The sequence below is a fragment of the Chenopodium album genome, chromosome 27, assembly GCF_948465745.1.
Source record: "Chenopodium album chromosome 27, dcCheAlbu1.1, whole genome shotgun sequence".
Lineage (NCBI taxonomy): Eukaryota > Viridiplantae > Streptophyta > Magnoliopsida > Caryophyllales > Amaranthaceae > Chenopodium > Chenopodium album.
The window spans coordinates 32245540-32259705 of NC_137860.1; the positions used below are offsets into that span (position 1 = coordinate 32245540).

A 14166-nucleotide genomic window follows, 5' to 3' on the forward strand; every position below is an offset into this window, starting at 1 on the left:
GAGGTTTTGCAGGTTGGTCAGCTATCACATGACGTCTATAAACTGCAGATATTCAAGATGCTTAAACCGTCCTGATGGTCTCTCGGCTCTCGCACCTCTTTGTTATGTTAAAGTTGGTGTTTTGGTAGGCTGGAGAGATGATCTATTCCATCATCAGACTCTTCAGGTGGTCGCAACCAGAAAGTCCTCAGATCCTCCACAGTTAGATCTTAGGAGTTTTTCATGGAAATTTGCATTAGTTCGAATGCTTTTATTCTGAGAACATGGCTGCATTAGCCTAAAATTTTACGTAAATAAGTTCTTGTATGTGTAAAATTCTTGGATTAGGAGTTTAAATTAGCACTGTGGCAATGAACTCACATAGTCATGTATTACAGAAAGACATATCCAACATTGACCAGAAAAAGAAGAAATCTGTGTATTCGTATGTAACAGACTAGCAACCTGTATTTTAGTTCAAATGTACAAAAACACTACCATACCAGCATACACCCATACACAGAATGACAGAAGAAACAAAAACATTTTCTATTTGCTAGAAAATGTACTGCTTGTAAAGCTCTAATTGCCCTCACATTTCCAAGTTTACATTAGTAAAAGTGCGGGATTCTTTCAACAAAGGAACTACTGGAGCGGACAGGTTATAAGAATAAGCGGAACCATTACATTTAGCATTTTGTTGACAAGATCCACCAATTCCCTTCCTCGGCATCCTATTTCCCATTGCCCCAAAAAATAAAGGTAAAAATCTGTAGAAATAGGAAGGGGGGAGAGGGGAAAAGGCCGTATAGGGTAAAAAATTTCAAAAGCTCCCACAAATGACCATCAGGAAAATCTTCATACTTCAAGGGACATTCGTAGCACCTCCTGTTCACAACATGTGCCTACTGTCATCTACCGTTTCTGGCTCAATGTATGTGCTTACATCACAGCTTCGACCTCAGAATCATAGTCGCATACTGAAGTACATGTTCATTATATATCTCGAGGGATTAAAGCCACTAAGAATAACTGCATAATCAAAATAGAATAAGAATCAGACAAAATCACGACAGTAACTTATTAAGCTAATTTTACCACTAACAAAGGAACAGTGTCTTTTACTTACAAATAGGAGAAAGGATTAAAACAACGCCGATAGGATAGAGGAAAAAGGTTGTCCTCTCCAGGAAGGGCAACACTGCATTACAATGAAGGATTAGTCAAAAAGAAAAAAAAAATCTTGAAATAAGCTCTATATCTACTCTAAAATGACAATGTTTGCCATTTAGCCTATGCAATTATTCGAATATGGATAATTAAAGTAGCATTCTGAGAATCTGAGCCATGAAAGATTTGAAGCAGCAGCTTCAAACCCATCTTGTCCTTCCAACCAAATAAAAATTTCCACATCAAAAATATAAGTCTTACCATCATAACCTAGAAAGTTGAGATAATGGTAGTATGACACAGCAGCCATGAAGAGCAAATTTGACAACAGAACAGGTATGAATCCATGTGCAAGAAGCAGCGGTGACAAAAAGTAATGTATCACTGCAACCAAAAAAAGTCCATTAAAATTCAGTAATAAGCCTTTATAAATGTCTCCAGTAACTGAAACAAAGTTTATGCAAATACCAGAATGAGCTGAAACTTACCATATAGTAAAACAAACATTGGGAAGAAAGAATTGCAGTGCACATCAAATGCATACAGCCTAGCATACCACATCACACAGTCAAGTCAAACACAATCACAAACTTTTAGGATGCAAAACCAAAAAAGTAAACAGAGAGAAACCCCTCATGGTATGCAGTGTATACGTGAACAAAAACCATTCTGATTGATATATAATTTACTCAAGTATAAATCCAGAAGCCAAACTCACCATTCTACCCGCTGTTCAACCACATAACTATTTGGAGCCTCTTCTCTTAGGTAATTATTTGTCAGAAACCTGTATATTCAAGGCAAAATTAGCATCAAGCAACAAAATAATGGATTCACAAGACACGATTAAAAGACCCAGCATATGACAAACACATAATGACATAATAAATCATCAAAGAATAGGTCTTCCACATTATTAAGCCACTCTCCTCATATATTCTCCTTGATCATGTATCAATATTTGTCCCAGGGTCATAGCACAGTGTATGGATCCCAGACAAGAATTTACAAAAGATAAAGTTCACCTATTCAACAAGGATTATAGCAATTAGCAGGACAAGGAAGATAAGCTATAAAGATGATGGAATTGCAATTTTGCAGTTTCCGCATTCTAAAAATTACTGGCCAATAGAAGTCAAAGCACAACGAATAGATCCCAAAAATAATTAATGACAGGATGACTTATTCACTAGGTACTTTAGCAGGTCATTAATAATTAATGACAGGATGACTATAAGACATGTTATCATAGGCTCACAAAAGTACCACAGACCCATCAATAACAACAGTATTCATCATCTATTTTCTGGCTTAGATAGGAACTATACCATGTACACCATATGAACCCACAAAAAAAAAAAAAAAAAAAAAAAAAAAAAAAAAAAAAAAGGTCATTCGCCAAAAAGAAACTTGTAGATGCCATTTAGAGAACAGACCTACTAAAGAGAGTCCACCACTTAAAACCCCAGAGCAAAAGAATACAGTAATCAGCATCTAGGTAATATAAAGGACAGGTGCATACCCTAATTAGGGAGAACACAGGAAATCAACCAATGCACAGAATTCCATTTATTTTTCCCACCACTGGGGCACAGCCAAGCACTCAATGATTCATTCAGCATAAAAATGCTATTCAACGCACACAGGTCAAGAGCTAGAAATCATACAGTTGAGCAAGCGACAACATCCTAATCAATAATTCAAGTGAGAAGCCACGGCATACTAGCATAGGAAGAAAAGCGACAAATTTCCTTAACGAAATAGAGCATGAAGGGAAATTGGGGTGATGGAAGAATTTACCAACAACAGGTTGCCAACACTGCTCCAGTTATGATGAAATGAAAAAGCAAAACTGAAAGAACTACGTAAACAGCATGTCCTGTGCTATGATCATACCTGCATTCCGTACCAATAAAAAGCAATGTCAGAAAATTTGCACTTGCCAATAACTAAAACTCTAAGAGCAATAGAAAAGACCTTAAGGAGAGGTCATATATTTTTGATTCCATAAGATCATATGTTGAAGGTCAAGAGTTGACAGAACCATAATTTTGGTTTTGTGGTACAGAAAATAATTGGGTTGGGGTACAGGTGACTGGGGCAAAATACGAAATGGGTTCACAAAACAAAAAATATTCAGTCATAAATTGGAGAGAATAAAAGACAGAAAGTAAGAAAAGTGTGCATTCCTTAATTGGAACATTGATGCGTCTGTTCAAAAATTACAAGCAATGGTAATTGGTTCCATAACTCCTGAACAGCTATTTGAAACAGTTATTGAGTGATTCAGTTAGACAAGTGAAAATACATGCTTACTAGCTCCAACAAATTGACAGTGCATTATTGACAATCACGGATGTAATAAGCTTATAAGCTGTTTAATGGCAGGATATACTTTCCCAGAGCTTGGCCGGAAAAAAAGACCAAATTTTCACAAAATCAGCTGATGCATCTAAGATTCAAAGCATCTAAAAAATTCCAAAATTTTCAATGTGTCCTTGAAAACTAATTCAGCAAAGCAGGTTAGCAGTACTCTCCTACCTCTCTATTTGTCTCTTTTAATGCAGATAATATTAGCTCTTTTATTACAGCACAAGACCATTCTGGTAGAGCTCCTCATCTATGTTTCAAAGCATTTCATGTTTCACAACAGCCATGAGAATCGCTAAATTGTCTCCTGAAGGTGAAAGTCTCTTTTTACAAGAAAAGGCAACGTTGCAGATAAAAGGTAACTAAGCCTTCTCAATATTTTCATGAACGAACTACTACTGTTAGGAGAGTAAATACTCCGAGCAAGTATTCTTTCAAAGCACACATGACAAAGTAACTCACATCAATATTTTCTAAAATTCTTAATTAAGAAGAGCACATTAAAGATAGTGCGCATATTCTGCTCTTGAAAGCTAAAATGGACCAACTTATTAATGATTTAAATCGCATAATCAACATTTTCATAAGACTTCTAAAATCGTGTGGCATTAAACAATTAAAATGGCAAAAGAAAAGTAGAAGTTAGAGTTTTCAAGACTTACGCAGCACAATAGGCCAAAGTTGAAACCACTAAGAGAAGGCTGCAGATAACAACAAAAGCAGGATCATCACGAGCCCATTGATTTTTGGTTTCTGAAATAACAAGAAATGCAGACAATCAGGAAAAAAAAACTTTGGAACATTCCAGAAGTTTAATTGCCATTCAGATACAAAACAATATGTTTAAATTTTCAGAACATATTGACTAAAAAAAGTGACAAGATCATCCTCAACTCACAAGATTGTGTTATACACAGAACAGGATGACAGCAGGTTAAGCTGGGACTGGCAAATGTATAGGGTAAACGAGTAGTTTTTGCAGCAGGCACAGTAAATTTTGTTTGATCCAACAGTTCTATTTCCGTACTTAACAGGATACAGGACATAGTAGACCAAGATATTACAGATTCAATTCTTCAATTGAGCTATGATGTTGCTAGTGATATAAGACAGAACAACAAACGTCCCATCCCATACAGGACATGCTATTTGTCGCTCAGGCAACATTCATGGGCCCAATCATCCAAAAAGGGCATGTGTAAAGATATAGCCCCTATCATCAATTTGAAAGCTATACAGTTACAAACTAGACCAAGAATAATATTCACATGACAATTTCGCAATATCAGAATTCAAAATCAGTAGACCCACTCTAAACTCAACACATCTAATCTTGTTGCAGTTACTTGAATAATTGAGAACGTGGCAAAGGGGGAGAATAAAAACTTACGCTTGTGGTACTTTGTGTGTTGATAGCTGCATAATTGAACCATTTGATATGCCAAAGAAAAAACACGTGATTAGACAATTATCACAATACATCTGCCAGACACTAATAACAGTACATTATTATGCTGATTTTCTTAGTTCAAAATAAGAGAGAGAGTATGAAAGCAAACTTGGTTGATCATATAGTTAATAATATTTTGATGAGGGTGCAAGATGATGATAGGTATAACTGACTAAGTGTAGACTATCAAGCCATTACTCTGCACCCCCAAAAAATAAAGAATAGAAAAGTGGATTATAAAATATCATTAGTTTAATAACGCATGTTAATATGTTATCCCTTTCAAAGATGATTGACATAATATGTCAACAGATATAGTATAAAGGTGCCCTTACTCGCCACACGGCTAACATCCTACAACCACAAATTCTATACAGTCCTTAAATTTACAAGAGACACGCACAAGCCACTAATAACAGGTAAACCAAAGGGCATCAATAAAAATTACTTGTTATAAAAACAAAAGAGTAGACCTTTGGCTACAATCATAGGCCTCATAATAAGAAGTGAAAAGATTAATAGTACGAAAAAAAAAATTAAGCCTATTTCTCTCCCCACACAATTTCAGAATAGAATCCAACATCATCAATGCAAAAGATGATTCCACCAATAGTAAGAGTAGAGTTCAGACAAGTGGTAATAATTACTTACACTACTTTTGGTGAGGTACACAGATGAAGCATTTGCCAGAAAGTGTATTCAACATCCATTTGTTGCCACTGCATACAATCAGCAAAGTAAAGAAAACATATGATAAGCTTATACTTTCTAAACTCCCTTCCCCTGCATATATAAGAGAAATATGTGCAAGCAAGATTCCAGCAGAATAATATCCACAATACTTTATGGAAGGTAAAATTCAACAAAGATACGAATGTCAATGTGGGAATTTGAACCATACTTATTAACATGAAGGCATCATCAAGCAATAATAAAGCACAACATTAAATTCTTTCACTTTGTCAGCTATGATTCCTTGCATAGTTGCATGTATTCCTACAAATAACTTCAATTGCACTTATTTCCACCAGAAAATAATGCTACACTTCATCTAAGCTCCAAGAGCAATGCTTGAAGCAAATCTCTCTTAATTATTAGTCTTTCAAACCATTAATTAAAACAAAAGTCGAGATGAATGATCAATATCACCAGTGTAAGCCACATTCACCTCAAGCTCCCCCATACTCCTCTCTCCTCTGATCCCTACCATTTGCATTTACAGCCCTTCAAAGAAAAGTCATGACCCTGATTGACCTTGTGACATGGTAGCACCTCAGTATGTGAACATTTAATCATCAAGTCATCAACCTAACAACTAAATTAGTAAAGCACGGTTGAAAAATGTAAGTGCTCTCCGTCCAAAATTACAGGCATCATGATCTCCAAAAAAAACCCACCCCTGGCAAGCTCTGCACTGGGACATTGATGATGAGCCAAACTCGTGTAAAATTACCACTCTTCTATCTTTCTGTTTCCAGACATTAAAATCACCCCAGGTAATTCTCATATCTATAACATGCAGCATGTTTATTTATATTATACAGATCATACAGCCCAAATTGGCTTTGTATTGACCTACACATAAATGGGTCCTTGTTACTCAGGTAAAATCAGTTTCACAGATTGACAAAACTGTTTGATAAGGCAATTCTTGCAGATCCGTGGATTTATAAACCATGGGTTGTATCAAGATGACCAAGCATCAATCTTTATCCTTACTCACGGTAGCCTCCTTTCTAATCCAAATAAAACCAGCATGAATTTTGAAAAGGCCACAACCAAAGTTCATCAATGTGCACCTAGATGGCTGATCATCTCATCCTGTTTCCCGTGTACAAAACTTAAAGACATTCAAATAAAAATCTTTGGAAGATTATGCAGTCCTTGCCAAGATGAAAAGTACTACCGAACCCACTCCACTCTACACACTCAAAATACAATGTATACTATCAACTCGTCAATCATCCACATAACAGCAACTCCTGCCCCGTTTCCAAAGCCTCACTAGACCTCTCACGGCGACTAAGTTACAACCCAGAACCAGCAAGCAAGAGTAACAATAATCCTATCAGATCCTTGCAACTCAAAGATGATTCAGTATAATGCTATTGGTTTACACAACTCATATCAAAGTAAATACAATATCTTGGATCATCACACTAAAAGGCGAAATGACCCCATTTCAAAAGTGCAACTATAAAACAATGCCATTTTGTTTTTCTAAAGCAAGTACTGCCATAGACATCAATAATATACTATCAAGTGGGCCGCATTGCCTGATTCACCTCCTACTAAAATTGGCAGTTTATCCAAATTACATCAGATCCAATAAGAAGAATTCGAACATAGCCTTCTAATTACAGAAATTAAAAGCTAAATTACCCAAATAATCAGCATATTCAATGTAAATTACTTAAAATTAGATCAGCAACAAAATAAATAAACCCTCAAATGATCAAATTGAATAGCACAATAATTTCACACAACATTCGAAATCAACAATGAAACGAAGAGAAACCCAGATCCAAAAGAAGAATCAACAAGCGTAATTACAAAGCAATTGAAAAATCACAGCAAAAAAAAAAGGGGGGATTTATAGAAAAAATTACCTTGATAATTCGACGGAGATAATGAGGGAAAACGGGATTAGGTTGCCGAGAAGTGGACGGCAAACGCCCTTTTGACGTCGTCGGCAACATCTTCGAAGTTTCGATCTGGGGATCTCTTCTTCAGCGTTTTCACTTTCTCTCTCTAAGAAGTAGGGAAAAGAGTGTGAGGAAATGGGGATCAGTTGAAGTGGGCTAGTCGCAAAGGAGGTGAGAGAAGAAGAAAAGCTTCATCAAGCGTCTTCCATGGATGACTTTCTCTCTCCTCTTTTGTTTCTGTACTCCATTGATAGGTAGATGATGATACTCTTGTTTTGTTTTTGGGTTTGCGAAAAACTATACAGCCAGACTCCAGAAGATTTGATTAACACTAAATTTTGTCTAATTCTTTGTTTAATTGTTTCATTAGTTTTTAGTCCCGAGCAACGGAGCAATTCCCTAAGGTGATGGCCATGTTTGGTAATTGGCTTTTTAATGGCTTTTTGGTTAACTTTTGGCTTTTAGCTTTTTTAGGTGGTCAAACAGCCAAAAAAATTGTTTGGTAATTGGCTTTTTAGTCGGCGAAAAGCTGGCTTTTAAGCCAAAATGAAAAAGCTGCTTTGAGAGCTTTTTTGTTGGCTTTTGGCTTGTTGGCCCACAAATTATCTAATAAACAGCCAACCACCAACAATTAATTTACCAAACACTTTTATAAACAGCTAGCTTAAACAGCCAATTTCAAAAGCCATTATAAACAGCCAAACATTCCAGCTGATCAAACAAGCCAAGTGAACCAGCCAACAGCCAACCGCCAACAGCCATTTGCCAAACAAGGCCGATATAATTTCAGAATGTTTAGTGATTATATGTAGTCCGTAATATCTATATCTATACTTAAATATTAAAACAGAGTATGTGCCATCTATACTTCTATATTAAATCAGAGTATGTGCCACGTGGCACACCATTCACAGGTATTATATGCCACATCAATAAAAATGCTTATTACAAAGTTTGAACACAAGACCAATAAGAATTAAACTAATATACTACATACTTTGTATTAAACATCAATTTGAGAACACTTATTTAGATTCATAGTTATTATTGTTCGCTTTTATTTTAATTATATAGTTTATATTTTATAGGTCAAATAATATTTGTTAATATTCAAGTAAAACTCGGGGCATCGCCCGGCGTACACACTAGTTTTACATTTAAAAAACAACATCAATTATATACGGAGTATATAACAATAATTACATTGATTTGCGTGTGATTTTGTCGTGCATTCTTAGATTAATATCAAACTAGAAAATGTATTAAATGTTTATATAATAGCATTACCATTAAAAAAGTTTGAACTCATTCAACAAAATCTTGGATGGCTATATCTTTCCTATTATTTGATAGAAATTTAGATTAAAGTTTTTAGTAGCTAGTGCATGAATGTTCACCTAATGTTCTTATGTTCTTGTTTGAAAAACAATTAGGTTAGGAGCAAAAAAGAACAAAAGGCATGTGTAAATTTTGTACCCAAAAAGGGTCTACTAGCCCAATTTCCAAATTTACGGTCAAAATTATTTAGTTATGAAGGACAAATAAGTTAAATCTTTAATTTCATGGAATAGAATCTGAAGCATTTATAAGCAATAAATTTCAATATAAACTTGTAACATTATTCATGCATATATCAAAGTATCTACTCACATGTTAGTCGTGACATTTATGGATTTATCTGATCAAAATAAAGATACGAAGTATTTTGGTAGATGTCCTTATTTATATACGAACGTGTTCATAATCTAGCTTTGATTCACAACTTTAACATTTGAAATTGCAATGTACGAGTACTAAATTACCATATCTATTGTTGATAATATGGAGTATTAATTTGAAAATAAATAAATTAGAATCATTTAATACGTTTTTCAAGCATAATAAACAAAACCTTCCAACTTCCTCCTTTCAAGTTAGGTTTACATAGTAATAAAATTGGAGTTTTTTCTCAAAGCTTCTCAAGTTGGTTAGAAGTCTTAGAACAAGAATAGAACGGTCAACCCTTTATAAGAAGAAACGGTTGGACTAACAATAAAGAGCCCAATGGACCTAAAAATCAGTTACGAAAGTTACAGTTACAGCCCATGAATTAAGACACTCCAGCTAGTATTGACATCCTATCACACTTGATCGAATTGACCATAATACCCCTCCTTCCCCAACCGGCCAACCCATCCTTCAAAAAGATCAAAACTGTCCCAAGTGATTGTACCAGCGGAAACCGTACACCTCCGTACCCATGTGCCATTTTTACGCCTTTAAATTTTAAATTAAATTTCTTGGCTACTCAAGGTTCCATTTTCATCAATTGATACAAATATGATATGGACTTATGGAGTACAATTTCATGATAATCAAACTTAATTTAACTCCCACCCTTCTATTAAATAATAAGGGTATGATACAAAGTTTATAATTTGAACTTGTAAGGTGACAGATTCGACAATTAGATTTTACATTCGACTACTCTCTTAATAAAATTCGATTTTCATCAGTCTGGCTACATATGCGAAACAGGTCATGGTAATTAAACTTAAATCTAACTCAGTCCAACCGAAAATGATGCGAATACTTTAGATGATTTGAACTAATAATGCAACAAGTTCGATAACTAGATTTTATCGAGGCCAATAACATGATTTAAATTAATCATTTTTAAGAAAAAAAAGATCCTAATAAAAACTTTAAACCAATTTCTACCAAAAATGTGCTCCTTCATATCCATTTTAAAAACCTAATTTTACTGAATTTTCTACTCTTCATTTCTGTACATACATTTTGTGATTTGAAACTACCGAAATTTAAGAGATTTAAAATAAATGAATTGTCTTTTTTTTTTTTTTTTTTGGAGATGATTTCTTCCTTCTTCATCATATCATCTCATATCATGTCCTGGATTGAATTGTATTCAATGGAAATGGCCATTGTAAAATCGCTCAACGACGCCGTTTCGAACCACATCTCCATCAAAATACACCCCACTTTTCTCAGCCTCCGCCATATAATTCCTCACTTCCTTCCTTATCATCTCCTTCATCACATTCATCAACTCAGGCCCAAACGACATCGTTTCCTTCACCGACTCATTCTTCTGATTCACTTCCTGAGTCGTCGGATTCTGCTGCTGCTGCTGCTGCTGCTGTTGATGTTGCTCTTCCACTCCAGGGAGGGAAAGAGTCAACGCAGTCAACGGATCATTCTCAATCTTCTCCTTCTCCTCCACAACCGCCGACCTAAAACCAACGCCGGAATCGCTGACGTCAGATTCCGACGGACTCAACGGAGGAGAAGACTGAGAAATCTCCGGCCGTTTTTCCGGCCGATAAACCTCATCTCCGGCGACGATCGACGAAAACTTACGCTTCAAGGTGCTATTCCAGTGATTCTTTATGGCGTTGTCGGTTCGACCATTGAGAAGCCTCGAGATAGTAGCCCACTTATTCCCAAACTTGGCGTGCGCACGAACGATTATATCGTCCTCCTCCGCGGAAAACGCCCGGTGTTCAACCTCCGGCGAGAGCTGATTACACCAGCGGAGACGACAAGATTTCCCCGACCTCCCGGAAATCGACTTGCTGATGACAGACCAATTCCTAGCACCATGCTTCTCAACAAGCTTTCGTAGGAGTTGGTCCTCTTCAGGACTCCAAGGGCCTTTGATACGATCCGCCGCCATTGAAGAAGAGGTTTGAAGGTTATCCATGATACTGTAACCCTAATTTGTGAGCAAGAGGAGAGAGAAAATGAAGGAAGAGGAATTGAGGGAGGAGGAAGAAGAAGAGGTGGAGGCCTCTGAGATTTGGTGGTCTAGTGGGGGGGAGAGAGAATGAGGAGAATATAAAGGAAGGGAAAAAGGGAGAAGAGGTAAAAAATGTGAAGGAGGAGGTTGAGGAGGTTACGGGTACTATCCGGTAAGCGGTTAATTGGGATACAGCTGGAGTGGGGGCCACGCGTCCCCACGTAACTGCTTCGAAATTTACTGGATTTAACTAACTAAAATATCGCCTATAATAACTTTCTATATTACCACTATATAATTACGGAGTACAATTTTATTTATTTTGCCATTCTTGATTTTATCTTTTTTTTCAAAAAAATAGAATTGAACCAATGTTGTGATGTAAAAAAAGAGGTTAATTTTATGTTTCTAAACTACAAATGTGATAAAATCTCATATGACTATTTTTTTGTTACATATAAAATCCGAAATATATATTCAAAAAATATTATATAAATTACGATATATGTTAAATAACTCTTTTAATTGTAGCAAAAAAATAATAATGCTACGAACAATGTATGTAAAGATTATGTATTTTGAAATTACTGTTAAAAGCGAATATGATGACTTGGAAAATTTCAATCCGTCTAACTATTCAAAGAATGTAATTATAGTTTTAATGATGCTATCTTGGTCTAATTTAATATGGTTGATAGTTTCGTAATGTACATTTACGTTATGCAAGCATTGTTCTGAAATATACATAAATATGGTATACGAATAAATACTACTTTTGATTCGAAAATAATGTTATATGTCTATATGATGTGGCTTTGGATATAGCTATAATCAAATCATGATTCTTTATTACTTAGTTTTTTTATTGGAGTATTCATTCCTTAACAATATTTTTGACGTAACTAATTAAACGACTTTAATCAATTCAGGAGAATGTTACCTCTAAGGCTCTAACCCATGTTGGTTAGACATACTTGATTCATACATTACGAAGTACAATAGTTAATATGAGTAGCAAGCTTACTAATTTACCCATCAACACCTAAAAGGTAAGTCATTTTGTACAAAATACAATTCAATGGAATGGACACAATAATAGGAGTAACACAATGTTATTCATGATGCCACGAAATGATTAATATCGGAGTATACTCCTACAATAATAATAATAAATTCAATATTGTGATCAATTTTTTGGGCAAATGATCCAACAAAAAATTTGTTTAGCTAATCACGATAGAAAATGTTTAATTTAATCCAATATAGTACGGAGTAATATATTCCAAAATATAGTACTCCGTACTCTATAATGTTTTGTATATAGGTAATAGGTTTAAGATCTAAAATACATGTTCAAAAATAATCTTAAATTACTAACGATTTTATCTTAATTAACAGACTAATTTCGAAATAATGTTACAAATATCCTAATTTTGGAAACGAAAAAAAAAAAAAATTATTTATTGTAGTCGTAGTAGTTATGGAAGTTAGGGGATGAGTGAGAAAAAAAGGAGCAGATAAGATTTATACGTTTAGAGTTTTGACTGAGAGACAGGCTGTAAGGCACTGGGAGGGAGTGAAGTGTCATTTGAAAAACGGAAGTTGAGAATCTAAAGGTGAGGTGGACAAAACGACAAAAAAAGAGGGGTTTGCGTGGGCCCAGGAAACGGAAACGATTTAGCTGAGTTGTAAGTCCAGCCTGTTTAACCTGCGTAAAGTTGGACAACACTCTAACGGCCTATTGCTTCACTGACACCAGTCGGTCACCGTCCTTTCTTTTTGAGGTTTTCCCCCCTTTTTTCAATTTTTTCCCCTACCAATCACGATTTTCTCTTCTTATAACGCATCTTAATTACCCTATCGGCATTTTTCACGGGAATTAATAAACACAAATAAAAATAGTAAAAATACATTGAAAAAGTAAATTGACATTGGGTATGCAAAAAAGTAAAGAGATAAAGTAATAAAAATACATAGGAAAACAAAATTTACATGGAAAATTTAAATTTGCACAAGTATTGTTGCAAATTGGGGGGAATTTTGGTAAAAAAAATTAATATTAATGGTTGTTGGAAAAAACAAATTGAGTGAACATTTTAGGACTAAAATTTGCTATAAGGGATTATCAAAAGGGGACGGAGGGAGTATTTGTTTTCCATCTTAATTTTTGTTTTAGGCTAATTTATTGGTAATAAATACACCACCTCACACATAAATATTTGGATTTGGATTAATGAGTGCTGATGTGTGACTAATTGGTGTTTAGTTGGGAACAATATTGATAGTTTCAAATGCGGACAATTGTAGTTGAGTTGTTATGTAGAATGTAGATTGTAACGGATGATTCGGTTGTAACGAAATAGTATTGATATGTTATTTGCGATTTTTACATGTCCACGAAGGAATTTAAACGTATTTTATTGAAGTTACTATGATTTGGTTGATAGTAATGTTTAATGAAACATTGGCTCAAAAAATTGATTCTCCCAAATGCTCTAGAATCTCAATAGAAGGTAATAACTTTGATTTTATCATTATTGTCCCAAACACATTTAAGTTGGGAAATGATCAAACAAATATTTGCTTTGTTGTAGTTAAAACCATTATTACCAACTTTCAAATCGAGGTAAGCATACTTCTCGTTTGGAATTGACTCAGCAAATTCTCGAATACATGTCTAGGATAGAAATCAAATCATACACAATACACATTACATTACATACGTTACAAATCAAAGGCCTTTCCCTCACATAATATATAAATAAAATGAAATGAATAATGCATGACTCCACAATCCACAACCATAATGACCG

The 14166-nt window shown here is 34.9% G+C and overlaps 2 protein-coding genes across 2 annotated transcripts; both read right to left on the bottom strand.

The window, feature by feature from the left end:
- Positions 1-393: 393 nt before the first annotated feature.
- On the bottom strand, positions 394-7910 carry LOC145620610 (uncharacterized). Its single transcript, XM_081675309.1, has 10 exons — positions 7579-7910; positions 5621-5688; positions 4910-4935; positions 4182-4272; positions 2950-3045; positions 1868-1936; positions 1638-1696; positions 1411-1533; positions 1109-1180; positions 394-1011 (listed from the first exon to the last, which is right to left on the bottom strand). The coding sequence occupies exons 1-10, from the start codon at positions 7666-7668 to the stop codon at positions 947-949; spliced, it is 759 nt and encodes a 252-aa protein (XP_081531435.1). The 5' UTR covers positions 7669-7910; the 3' UTR covers positions 394-946.
- A 2264-nt stretch (positions 7911-10174) lies between these two features.
- Positions 10175-11410, bottom strand: LOC145620782 (transcription factor MYB44-like). The gene has a single exon (XM_081675491.1). The coding sequence runs from the start codon at positions 11315-11317 to the stop codon at positions 10523-10525; it is 795 nt and encodes a 264-aa protein (XP_081531617.1). The 5' UTR covers positions 11318-11410; the 3' UTR covers positions 10175-10522.
- Between the last annotated feature and the right edge of the window lie 2756 nt (positions 11411-14166).

Bases quoted from the DNA above. Each gene is read 5' to 3' on its own strand.
- LOC145620610 (XM_081675309.1), bottom strand. From the start codon at position 7,668: ATGTTGCCGACGACGTCAAAAGGGCGTTTGCCGTCCACTTCTCGGCAA. The intron at 4,936-5,620 runs GTAAGTAATTAT...TCAATTATGCAG, and splicing joins TGTACCTCACCAAAAGTAGT to CTATCAACACACAAAGTACC. The intron at 3,046-4,181 runs GTAAGTCTTGAA...TACGGAATGCAG, and splicing joins ACTTTGGCCTATTGTGCTGC to GTATGATCATAGCACAGGAC.
- LOC145620782 (XM_081675491.1), bottom strand. From the start codon at position 11,317: ATGGATAACCTTCAAACCTCTTCTTCAATGGCGGCGGATCGTATCAAA.